Source organism: Lethenteron reissneri, chromosome 35, assembly GCF_015708825.2.
Source record: "Lethenteron reissneri isolate LAM-NWPU_2019-01 chromosome 35, ASM1570882v1, whole genome shotgun sequence".
In the NCBI taxonomy this organism is placed as follows: domain Eukaryota; kingdom Metazoa; phylum Chordata; class Hyperoartia; order Petromyzontiformes; family Petromyzontidae; genus Lethenteron; species Lethenteron reissneri.
This window is the reverse complement of record NC_083813.1, coordinates 13,736,512-13,750,158: the sequence shown is the minus strand read 5'-3', so window position 1 is coordinate 13,750,158 and position 13,647 is coordinate 13,736,512. Positions and strand designations below refer to the sequence as shown.

At 51.1% G+C, this 13,647-nt stretch overlaps 1 protein-coding gene across 1 annotated transcript; it reads right to left on the bottom strand.

Moving 5' to 3' along the window:
* Positions 1–3,123: 3,123 nt before the first annotated feature.
* Positions 3,124–7,188, bottom strand: LOC133350993 (uncharacterized). Its single transcript, XM_061565879.1, has 6 exons — positions 6,755–7,188; positions 5,513–5,626; positions 5,003–5,095; positions 4,759–4,895; positions 3,658–3,840; positions 3,124–3,185 (listed from the first exon to the last, which is right to left on the bottom strand). Exons 2-5 carry the CDS (start codon positions 5,554–5,556, stop codon positions 3,743–3,745), a joined length of 372 nt encoding a protein of 123 aa, XP_061421863.1. The 5' UTR covers positions 5,557–5,626; positions 6,755–7,188; the 3' UTR covers positions 3,124–3,185; positions 3,658–3,742.
* Positions 7,189–13,647: the final 6,459 nt, after the last annotated feature.

Sequence of the window (13,647 nt, the reverse complement as noted above, 5' to 3'; positions counted from 1 at the left end):
CAAATCAAGATCTACGGAGATGTTTTTTTCAATGTAGGTGCCCTGTTTAACCCGCACAGACCAGCGTGGTGAAGTATGGTCAAGCAACACCCCCCCCCCCCCCACTCAACAACTCCCACGGCGTAGGGAGGCCTTCATCCAGCAGTGGACTCATCACGGCTGATGATGCTAATGGTACTAATAATGATGATTCACAGATGTATGAGTTACATTCATTGAAAAAATAACACGCGGAGAGTGATGGTTAAATGATCAGCGAACTGCAATTACGGGGTTGCTGGATAGGTTCGATTCCCGCCCGAACAGCAGCAGCAGCAATGATGATGAAGATGATGGTTATGATTATGATGTTGATGGTAACAATAACTGATCATTCATGTTCATTTAAAACGAACCTCAGTAAATACATCTTCATCGCCACGACAACAACGCGGCTGTGTTGTTGTTGGGGGCGCGACGTAACTCACGGACGCGACGCTGAAAAAACATTGCGGGAATACGTCGCGATTTCATTCTCGCTCAGCGCCACGGATTGTTTGCAAAAGCAAATATCAGCTGGACTCCACTCCCCGCGTGTCTCCACACACACACACAGTATGTATATGCTGTCAAACAAAACACAAAGATCCGCCCCCACCCCACCCCCCGTATAGTTTGGAACAGACTGTTGGGGCAAGTGCTGTTAGCGAGTCGCTCCTGTGAAGGCCGGCACTGTGGCACACGAGGGGGTGGGTGGCCAACACCACGCCCGGCCGCCTTTGTCTCCCCAGTGGCGATGTTTACACACCCTACCAGATACTCATTTGAGGCTGAGTCAATCTAGGGGAAGCCCAGGACCGGTTCAGAAAATCATCCGGTCGCCAGGTTTCCTAGCGCAGCGCACTTACCGCTACACGAGCGCTCCCCACATATGAAGTTAATATATTCGGAAGATTTTAATTCGTCGGCCTGTCGGCTATCCGAACGAATGTTAGTTTCAAGAGGCGATCGCGAGGCCGGTTTAAGACTTTTTTGCGTGGAGGAGTCGTCTCGGGCACGTTCTCTCCTCCTTTGGCTGCCACTCCGTCGTTTGTCTCGACCACCGGCCATCAACATCACCACCATCATCACCATCATCATCACCACCATCATCATCATCACCACCACCGTCATCATCACCCCGTTCACTGCACCTCGGTTGACAGGTCCGCCACCTCGCCTGCTCCGAGGGTGACTGGCACTGCCGAGTTCATCATTGGCGACGCGCAGAGGCCCCACAGCCCTATGCGTAATTTACACTGGGCGGGGGGGGGGGGGTGAGACATACGAGGTGAGGGACAAAAAAAGTGAGTGTGGTGACATCTGAGATGTGGTGGCATCTGAGATGTGGTGACTATCAACTGTCTCCCTTACTCAGAGCTTGATTCGTCGTGGTAGTGATAGTGAATGTGGTGTTGGTGACGGCAGTGCTGGTGATAGTGAATGTGATGGTGAATGTGGCGTTGGTGACGGTGGCGGTGCTGGTGATAGTGAATGTCGTCGGGTTCGGCGTCATCCTCCTAGTCAGCGACCCCGTCGTTGACCCCGTCGTTGACCCCGGCGGTTACCCCGGCGGTGACCCCGGCGGTGACCCCGGCGGTTACCCCGGCGGTAACCCCGTTGCAGTTGCCGCACGTTTTGCCGCAGCTGCAGCGCTCCGCGTTGCACGGCCTGCCCGCCCGCCGGCACCCGCACAGATTATCGCGGCAGCCTCTCTTGCAACGGCACTGCGGAGCGCAGAGGCACCCCCCCCCCCACCACCCACAAACACGCTTAGTATGGCGGCAGCAGCAGTAGCAGCAGCAGCAGTTGTAGCACATGTGTGCGTGTGCACGCGAGCGTGCACGTATGTGTTGCGTGCGTGTACGTGCACGTATGTGGTACGTGCACGTATGTGGTACGTGCACGTATGTGGTACGTGCACGTATGTGGTACGTGCACGTATGTGGTACGTGCACGTATGTGGTACGTGCACGTATGTGGTACGTGCACGTATGTGGTACGTGCACGTATGTGGTACGTGCACGTATGTGGTACGTGCACGTAGTGGTACGTGCACGTATGTGGTACGTGCACGTATGTGGTACGTGCACGTATGTGGTACGGCACGTATGGGTACGTGCACGTATGTGGTACGTGCACGTATGTGGTACGTGCACGTATGTGGTACGTGCACGTATGTGGTACGTGCACGTATGTGGTACGTGCACGTATGTGGTACGTGCACGTATGTGGTACGTGCACGTATGTGGTACGTGCACGTATGTGGTACGTGTCACGTATGTGGTACTGCACGTATGTGGTACGTGCACGTATGTGGTACGTGCACGTATGTGGTACGTGCACGTATGTGGTACGTGCACGATGTGGTACGTGCCCGTATGTGGTACGTGCACGTATGTGGTACGTGCACGTATGTGGTACGTGCACGTATGTGGTACGTGCACGTATGTGGTACGTGCACGTATGTGGTACTGCACGTATGTGGTACGTGCACGTATGGGGTACGTGCACGTATGTGGTACGTGCACGTATGTGGTACGTGCACGTATGTGGTACGTGACGAGTGTCGGCACGTATGTGGTACGTGCACGTATGTGGTACGTGCACGTATGTGGTACGTGCACGTATGTGGTACGTGCACGTATGTGGTACGTGCACGTATGTGGTACGTGCACGTATGTGGTACGTGCACGTATGTGGTACGTGCACGTATGTGGTACGTGCACGTATGTGGTACGTGCACGTATGTGGTACGTGCACGTATGTGGTACGTGCACGTATGTGGTACGTGCACGTATGTGGTACGTGCACGTATGTGGTACGTGCACGTATGTGGTACGTGCACGTATGTGGTACGTGCACGTATGTGGTACGTGCACGTATGTGGTACGTGCACGTATGTGGTACGTGCACGTATGTGGTACGTGCACGTATGTGGTACGTGCACGTATGTGGTACGTGCACGTATGTGGTACGTGCACGTATGTGGTACGTGCACGTATGTGGTACGTGCACGTATGTGGTACGTGCACGTATGTGGTACGTGCACGTATGTGGTACGTGCACGTACGTGCGGTCACCCCGGAGAGCTGGACCCGCTCGCTGGGCTCCTCGAGCGGCACCCCGTGCGTGCGCGTGACCCGCGACGAGTCCCGGCTCTCCGTCTAGGACAGGGTGTGGTGGGACAGGGACACGAGTGGTCGCGCACGGGCGGAGGGACGCCGAGAACAAAAGTCGAAGGCCCCCCCGCCGTGTAGCCTCTAACGCCGTAGGGGCAAGAGCCGTCGGTAGCCAGTAGCAGCAGCGGCGGCGGGGGTGGCGCCGACGAAGGTAGACGCGGACAAAGGTCCCCCATGTAGCCTCTAGCAGACGGGTGGGGCGAGTGCCTCTAGCCGTCATCGCCGTCATCGTCACCGTCATCGTCCTGTTGCTACTCACTAACCCCCTCCAGCTACGATGAGGCCTACCGCCGACCCAACCCCTACCACTACTCCTTTCACAAACACCAACCTAACCCCTACCACTACTCCCCCCCCCCCCCCCCCTGATTACTACACCCCAACCCCCCCCCCCTCCGTTTGCTGCCGCTGCTGTTGCCCCCGCAGCAACTCGCAGCATCCGCCGCCGCCGCCTCACCGTGTCGCACCGGTTGCGGCAATTGGGGCGGCACCAGCAGCGCCCCGCCTCGCATGCAGAGCCAGCAAGGTGGCACCCGCACCGATCATCGCGGCAGCCACTCTTGCAGCGCCCCGCCTCGCATGCAGAGCCAGCAAGGTGGCACCTGCACCGCCTGGTGAAGCAGCCACTCTTGCAGCGGCACTGCAGAGCACAGAGGCACCCACCCCAACCACCCACAAACACGCTTAGTATGGCAACAGTAGTAGAAGTAGCAGCAGTAGTAGCAGTAGTAACAGCAGCAGTAGCAGTAGTAGCAGCAACCCGCAGCAGCAGCACGTGCACGTACACCAGATTCAGCAGGTGGAGCAGCCCGCTTTCTCAGGGTCGGGATCGAACCCACGACCTCCTGCACACCAGGCGAGGTGGTTAACATCTCGTAGCCACCGTGGTGATGATGATGATGAGAGAGACACACAAACTCCAAGAACAGGGTCGGGATCGAACCCACGACCTCCTGTACACCAGGCGAGGTGGTTAACATCTCGTAGCCACCGTGATGATGATGAGAGAGAGAGAGACACACACAAACTCCAATTATACAGCAGCAGGCATCAGGGTTGGGATCGAACCCACGACCTCCTGCACACCAGGCGAGGTGGTTAACATCTCCTAGCCACCGTGATGATGATGATGAGAGAGACATACAAACTCCAATTATACAGCAGCAGGCAGCAGGCATCAGGGTCGGGATCGAACCCACGACCTCCTGTACACCAGGCGAGGTGGTTAACATCTCGTAGCCACCGTGATGATGATGATGAGAGAGACACACAAACTCCAATTATACAGCAGCAGGCGTCAGGGTCGGGATCGAACCCACGACCTCCTGCACACCATGCGAGGTGGTTAACATCTAGCTACCGTGATGATGATGATGATGAGAGAGAGAGACATACAAACTCCAATTATACAGCAGCAGGCATCAGGGTCGGGATCGAACCCACGACCTCCTGTACACCAGGCGAGGTGGTTAACATCTCGTAGCCACCGAGCGCTGCCGAGCCGCCGACGGCGCGGTGAGGGAAGAGACCCACGGCCGCCCGACCGCCACTCACTCACGCAGCATCGTGGCAACGTTCTTGTAACTTGGGCCCCTTATTGAGTCCAAGACGTAGATGCAGGGCCTGCACCCCTCCTTTGCCATCTCCTTTTCCTGGAGCCCAGGGAAGCAAATTACGGCCAGGAACCAGTGGGAGCTGTACAGAGACACACAAACACACAAACACACTCGTCCCCACGCCGGTCCCCGGACCGCCGCCGCAATCTTCAACGATGTCATCGTTTGTCTTGGGCCACCACTCACCACTGGTTCACTGGCACAAAGACGAAATCTTTACTAAAGATGTCCACGTTGCGCGTCCAGCTGTTGACGCGCGAGTGCCTCTGATGGGGAAGCCTGGCACGCAGAAGGTCAATAAGACTTTCACTTAGATATCCGCTCACCCGCCGATACACTCGCTCGCACGAAGACAAAGATCCCCCAGACAGCAGCCTGCACGGCACACGAGGGGGTGGGTGGCCAGCACCACGCCAGGCCGCCTTTGTCTCCCTAGTGTTGTTTTACATATCACACCGGGTACTCATTTGAGGCCGAGTCGACCTAGACAAGGTCCAGGACCGGTTCAGATAATCGTCACCGGTGTTGGCCGTGAGCGAGAATCGAACTCGGGCCACCGGGTTCGTAGCGCGGCGCTCAGCGCTGCACTAAATCTTGACTTGAAGCTTTCGTGACGCAGGAATTCATATTCTCGGTCAAGTCACGTAGATCGGTTCAAAGCAAACAACAAAAAAACTACGACGTTTCGAAGCTCACTTGAGGCCGGACGTCTTTTGTGAGCAGTTCTTGTAAGTCAGCATGGTGTAAAAGGAGCTGAGGATGTGTATCCGCTTCGATGTTGCCTTATCCAGCTTCTCCAACACCAGGTACCTGACGCCCGCCGCACACGCAGAGAGACCATCAACGCGTCACTGCCCGTGGAACCCGGGTGTTCATCGCCCCCCGCGATCTCGGCGCTCCTGAGCTCACTCTGCTGCCCTAACCCCCTAACCCTATAACCCTAACCCCTAACCCTAAACCCCCAACCCTAAAGCCTAACCCCTAACCCTTTTCCCTAAACCTAACCCTTTGCTCTACCCCTAACCCATAACCCCTAACCCAACCCTAACCCCTAACCCTAAACCCAACCCCCAATTCCCAACCCTAAACCCTAACCCTTATCCCTAAACCCTAAACCCAACCATAACCCCAACCCTAACCATTTGCCCTAACCCTAACCTTTTGCTCTACCCCTAACCCTTAACCCTAAAACCCTAACCCCAAACCCTAACCCAAATAACCCTAACCCTAATAACCCTAACCCTAATAACCCTAACCCAACCCTAACCCAACCCTAACCCTAATTACCCTAACCCTAATCACCCTAACCCTAATTACCCTAACCCTAATTACCCTAACCCTAATTACCCTAACCCTAATCACCCTAACCCTATAACCCTAACCCCTATAACCCTAACCCTTAACCCAACCCTAACCCAACCCTCTCTTGTATTGACAAATTGTCAACTTTGCACCTTAACGTTTGTTCTTAAATACATTTCGGGAAATGATTTGGGGGGCGGGTTGACAATCACTGTCAGATTACACAAATTAAACTAAATCGATCGTGGGGAAGTATATTTCAAAAACCTCGTAAACAATCTATATTCAAGGAGCACATGGACCCGCCTAAATTACGCACAGGCTGCCGATAATCACCACGCAGGCCGCAATCTAAACACGTGTTGACGCAGTCACGACAGCTTCAAATCAAGATTGACGCACGATGTTAAACTTCATCTCTCTTGGGGATGTGTTATAGCCTCCTCCTCGCCTCATTACAATGAAAACAATGTGAGGATTTTGCACTTAAAATAGCTTTAATGATACACTTAGAAAAGCGACGGTCTGCCAGTCTAGCTATTGCTAATCAAGATGAGCTATTACTAACTCTAAACACAAGACAGGCCTCGTAACTTTGTTTGACAAAAAATTCCACCGAATGAGCTGGCAACTCACCTTGACGAGCTGGTTTTAATAACAACTTCGTTTAATACTCTTTGGTTATTTCGGTAAAGTCACGTAGCTAGAAATAATATAGAACAAATCGCGACGTTTCGATCGCAACACAGGCAGTCGTCATCACGGCCTTTGAGAAGTGCGTCACTAGCGCCTGAGACACGCGGCGCCTGCGATTTGTGCGAGCTGATTCCAGAGTTTAGGGACCGCGGCGTTTTGACCTACACATTGATGCCGATTTTGATACAGGCATGCATTGTCATCGGATCTGAGTACGTGTACAAAATGTGGAATTGATTGGACAACGGGAAGTGGACGAAATTTTGATTACAAGATTTGACCCAGACAAACGGAGGAATCAAGTTGAACAAGAACCACGTCCACGCGGTGCCCAGCCGAGCCACCACGACCGCCTCGTCGGGCCGCGTGCCCAGCGAGACGGCGCTCTGCGTGGGGCGTCCCCCCACCCACTGCCTACGACGCTCCCCGCCCTCCATCTCCCCCCACGCGACGTCTCGCTCCGCACGCATCAATCATCCTTGAGCCACCTGTCACGGCTCTCGTTGACCACCAGGCCTCTTACTGCTCGGTGCGCCCTCGTTCAGTGCCGCTTCCTTAATTAGTATCTCTCCCCTTTCTAATTTCTCTCAGCACCTGTGTTCATATTTAAATATATATTTAGTAACTCCGATTTTGATACAGGCATGCATTGTCACTGGATCTGAGTCCGTGTGCAAAATTTTGAATTGATTGGACAACAGGAAGTGGACTAAATGTTGATTACAAGATTTGACCACGACACAGGAATCAAGTTAAATGAAACCGCTGAAAAACCTTCTACTGTGTACTGTAGTTGTGCATTTGTCCACACGAGGGGAAAACGTGACTTGTGTGGCCCTATAGCCCTGACCATAATCTGTAATGCTCATATAGCCACCTCAACCCTATGGCCTTGTTTGAATTGAATATCTGGGTTGCATTCCACAATGATTGTTATAATTTCAGTTGCTATAGTTAAGTAATTTGAGAAAAGGGATTTTGAAAAGTAAATAAATGTCCCCCCCCCCATGCTGTCCGATGTTTGCCTATGTTTTTAGTACAATTCTGGGACGTATAAATTGCAAGTGCTCTTTGGGGGCTCATTTCACGATGGAAATGTTTTTTCAATCCCTCCGGACAATTTGTAGCCGACATATTTTGCAATCAGGAAATGTTAAAATTGACTCTGTGGACCTTTAGATTGTTCAGTAGTCAATGCCCAACAATCTTTGATCTACCAATGAAAGAGAATGTCATTTTGAGCACAGGGCCCCCCTTTTTGGAAAACCATTCAACTCAGTGGCTCAAATGCAACTGTTTTTGACTCGGGGGGCTTCATTGAGACAAGGGTGACTCGGTCAACATCAGTTGCAGTATATACAGATCTTCCAGACCATGTGTAAGTATGTTTTTCGTACAATTCTGAGATGCAGAAATTGCAAATGCTTTGGAAATGTTTTTCGTCAAACCCATGGACAATTTGTAGCCTCCATATTTTGCAATCAGGAAATGCAACAACTGGCTCTCCATGTCTATTGGTTGCAGTGTTATTGACAAGTAAATTAATGTCTTTTTAGCAATGTTTTTCAACAATGAGACTTTTTCCAATGGAAAATGCATTGAAAAATGGTCAACTTTGCACCTTCAACCTACCCTAATTAAATTGGGTTCGTGTGTCGATTTTTTTCTCGAGAAAAAATATATTTGTAAAATCACCCAATTTTATTTTATATATAGCACAGTATGATTAAAGTCAATTGGGGAATGAGCTTCTCATTGAAAAATTACACGTTAAAAATGTGGCTATTTTTTTGCAAAAAAACACGTAGTACTTCTAGATTTGAAGCTTCCGTGACTTCAAGGATTCATACTCTTAGGTTCTTTCGGTAAAGTCACATACGTGACTTTACCGAAAGAACCTAAGAACACGTAGTGAGTTTAATTTTACAAGTTTTGTTTCATACATCACGTAGTAAGACTAACGTAAACGGAGGGATTCACAGTGGCAAGAATGTAACGACCTTGCCTGGTATACAGGAGGTCGTAGGTTCAACCCCATCCCTCACACCTGCCGTATATTTGTAGTTTGATTGATCTCCCCATGGTCGTGGCTTTTTCCCTCCACATGCGTTTAGTGTATTTTACTGCTATGTCGATTTTTTACGCGGAAAAAATATACATGTTAAATTCCCCATTTTTTATTTTATATACAGCATTGTAAGATTAAATTCATGGAGGAATTAACTTCTCATTGACCCCTAACCCTAATCGTTAGCCATAACCCTGACTAGGCTAACAGGGTATATGGATTATTTTGAGAGTCCCTATTTCATTTCCGTGAGCCCCACAACCACTTCCTTGGTGTTCACATTCCAGGAGGAGGAATCGGAACTCCGAGATTTGGAATTGAGACTCCTGCTTTGGAATTTTGACTTCTTAGCGTTGCCTCAAATATGCCTTTAAACGCGTCTCAACGAGATTAGTTGAATCGCATATGGCTCGACTCTGTTGAGTAGAGTCGAAGGGCACACACCACTTGTTTGTGTGACTTGTGGAACCGGGGCGGCATTTTGCATTGAAGTCAATGATGGGTGTGATTGTTGCCGATTTGAAGCGCGCTGTTTGGGAATGCAGTGCTTTCACTATTTCAGCACCGATGTTCACCAAATATTCAATGGTGTAAACGTATGGAACAGCTTGGGATGTCAATGCAGTAGTTTGTTACTTGAAAATCCGTGAAGAAATAAAGAATTGCGGTGCAAATCGGCCGGGTAATCTCGTTTTTTTTTACCGGCGCTTGACGTGTTACGTGTGCCCTCTGGTGGACAAGTGCAGTATCACAAGCATTCAATTCGTGGTTACGTCTGCTATGTGGTGGACATGTGCAGTGTAGGTCAACACAGTACGCCAGCAGTTGCCGCTGTCAGACGTCCCCGCAGTTGTGAGTCGCTGGTGCTGCGGCGTCCTGGCGTTTGTCCCAAGCGGGTTGGCTGCGATGAAGCCGTGAAGACGCCGCACAGCGCCACTGCTGCTGTCACCGCGCCAGGCGCTGCAGTGGTACCACGTGACCACACGGTGGCGCTACAGCACCACGTTGGTGAAGTTATTGCAGCGAGTTTCCATGTTGGTTAGGATAGTTAGCGAGTTTCCATGTTGGTGTGTATGTTGACCTTCTTTCACACCGTACATTGCCAACCATGCTCATCGGAGGTGCGGGGGAAGGACAACAAACTAAGCACAAAAAGCAGTTCTAAAGAAAATGTATTTTCAATCTGGATTTTAAAATTGCGTAGCTCCAGTGACTTCCTAATATCGGAAGGAAAAACATTCCAGACGGCTGCAGAAGTGCATCTGAAAGCGTGCAATGCAGAGACCGTCTTTATTCGATGACTAGCCAAAAGCTGCTGCGAGGATGACCAGAGTTTGCGTGATGGTTTATGGTCTTTGATGATATCAGCAACGTATTGTGGTTTATTTGTGGCAAGCGCTTTGTATGTAATGAGTGCAACCTTATGATGTATGAGTTCAGCAACAGGAAGCCAATGCAGTTCGATGAGCACTGGACAGACATGGTCGGATTTTGCAGTACTCATCATGACGCCTGCCAAATAATTTTGTACTCGCTGCAGGTTGGTAATGTTTTTGCCAGATGTGCCGGAGAGTACTGAGTCGGAAAAATGGAGCCCTAACTGTAAACCTTAACCCTAACCCCTTACCATAATCCTAACCCATAACCATAACAACTTAACCGTAACCCTAACCCCTAACCCTAACCCCTCAAACTAACCCCTAACCCTAACACATAACCATAACAACTTAACCCTAACCCCTAAACCTAACCCTAACCCCTCAAACTAACCCCTATCCCTAACCCCTAACCTATAACCCATAACCCTAACTAACCCTAACCACTAACGCTACCCCTAACCCATAACCCTAATCCCTTAACCTTCACCCTAACCCCTAAGCTCTAACCCTAACCGCTAATCCTAACCCTTACCCTAACGCAAACCCTAACCCAAACCCTAACTCCTAACCATAACCCTAAACCATTATCCCTAACACCTAATCCTAACCCCCTAATCCTAAACCCTACCCCTAATCCCTAACCCTAAACCCTAACCCCTAACCCTAAACCCTAAGCCTTAACCCTAACCCCTAAACCTAACCCCTTGTGCCCGTAACCCTAAACCCTAACCCCTTGTGCCCATAACACTAACCCCTAACCCTAAACCTTAACCCTTAACCCTAACCCCTAACCCTTAACCCTAACTCCTAACCCCTTGTGCCCATAACCCTAAACCCTAAACCCTAACCCCTTGTGCCCGTAACCCTAAACCCTAACCCCTAACCCTAACACTAACCCCTAACCCTAACCCCTTATGCCCGTGATCTCATCATTTCGGTCATTACTCAAAGCAACGTAGATCGACTTGTAAACCGAGAGTTTTGTTCTAGAACTCAGCTCCAGCTTCACTACCACGGAACGGTACAGCGCCTGCATCACTGTGGACGCTGCACCGATCCGCCGGCCGATTTCCCACTCCTACTTACCATCACTCGCGAACAAAACCCCGAGGTACTTAAACTTCTCCACTAAGGGCAGCTGTTTCCCCCTCACCTGGAGAGCCCTACCACCGTCTCCCGGGCGTGAACCATGGCCTCAGATTTGGAGGTCCTGATCCTCACACTAGCCGTTTCACACTCGGCATCAAATTGTTAAAGTGCATGCTGGAAATGACAACGGTTATCTGCAAAAAGCAGCGACACCACCTCCATGCCCCGTAACGGATACTCTCCATACCACGGCTGCACCTTCATATAGTGTCCATGAAAATCACAAACAGGAGTGGAGACAAGATGCACCCTTGGTGGAGTGAACGACTTTGATTTAACACCAAGAATTATGGACACATCTCTCACTCCGGGAATAGAAAGACCAGATAGCACACACAAATGGCACTGGTACATCATACTCCCGCAGCATCTCCCACAAAACATTCCCGGGAACACGGTCATATGCCTTCTCCAAGTCTACGAAGCAGAGGTAGACTGGAAAAGCATTCTCCCATGACCCCTCAAATATGTGAGAGGAAACAGAGCTGGTCCATTGTTCCACATCCCTGATGGAATCCGCATCGTTCCTCCTGAATCTGAGACTCGACCACCGGGCAGAGCCTCCTCTCCAGCACTCCGGCGTCGGCTTTACCTGCGACGCAGAGGAATGTGTGATCCCTCTGTGGTGGGAGCACACCCTCTGGTCCCATTTTCTTAAAAATGGGGACCACGACCCCAGCTTGCCAATCCAGAGGTACTGTACCCACCTTCCATGCAACATTGAAGTGGCGTGTTAACCACTACACTGCATCACTGTCCAGCGCTTTTAACAACTTTGAGAGAATCTCGTCCACCCCAGCAACTTTGCTGCTACAAAGGCCCTCGACCGCCATAGCGACTACAGCAGTCGTAATTTATCCGAACCCCCCAGCTGTTGCCAGGGCTGCCTCCTGAGAGGAGGGCATGTCCACCGAGTTGAGCTCCTCAAAGTTTCCCTTTCACTTTTTGATTATCTCCTTAGTTGAGTTCAATGTTACGCCACCTTACTGAGAACAGTATGAGCCATGTCCCGTCGACCCCTCCTAAGCCGTTGGATTGTTTGCCAGAACATCTTTGAGGCTGCCCGGTAGTCCCTCTCCATGGCCTCTTCAAACTCCTCCCACGCCTGGGCATTTGCTTCAGCGACTGCTACTACTGCCACCCTCTTGGCAAGCCGATACTTCTCAATTGAGTTAGGAGACCTTTTTCTGAGCATAGGTCGGAAAGCCTCCTTCAACTTGACAGCTTCTCTCACCACTGGTGTCTACCAGCAGGTCCTGGGGTTGCCGCTATGACGGGCACCAACTGCCTTAAGGCCATAGCTTTTTGCAGCTGCATCGACAATCGAGGTCCTGAAAAAGACCTTTCCGCAGGTGGAAGTTGAAATATTTCGGCACTGGGTTCTCCGACAGACGTTCCCAGAAAATCCGCACTATTCGTTTGGGCCTTTCACATCTATCTGGTCAGTGCCCCAAGCGTCGGATCCAATTTACCACTAGGTGGTGATCAGTTGACAGCTCTGCCCCTCTCTTCACCCGAGTGTCCAGAACATACGGCATGAGGTACAATGATACAACTTCAAAGTCAATCATTGACCTTCGGCCCAAGGTGCTCTGTGCTCGAACATGGTGTTATTGACATTTTGTGACTAGCACAGAATTCCAGTAACATATCACCATTCGGGCTCAGATCAGGGGGGGGGCATTCCTCCCAATTACGCCTCTCCAGGCATCTCCATCGTTTCCCACGTGAGCATTGAAGTCGCCCAGTCAGACTGTGGAGTCGGTGGGCGGCACTCTATCGAGTACTGCACCCACCGTCTCCAAGAAGGCCAAATACTCTGAACTGCTGTTTGGAGCATAAGCACAAACAACAGTCAGAGTTTTCCTTTCTGAGACTGGAAGTCTCATTGAGGCGACCCTCTCGTCTACTGGGATGAACTCCAACTGAACAGCATCCAGCCAGGGCCTTGTGAGTATCCCCACACCCACCCGGGGCCTCTCACCAGGGGTTACTCCCGAAAAGGAGAAAGACCATCCCCGATGGAAAGGTTTGATTCCAGTAACAATGCTGTGTGTGGAGGTGAGATACCTTTCCACCTTCTCCTCCAGCACCAGCTCCTTCCCCCCTAGTGGATGGTGGGCCCTCAGGATGGCACCACATAGCCATTTCAGGCTGGGCCCGACCAGGTTACATGGGTCACCCGGCCAACAGGTGCTTGCCGGCGAACACCACCCCCAGGCCTGGCTCCAGGGGGG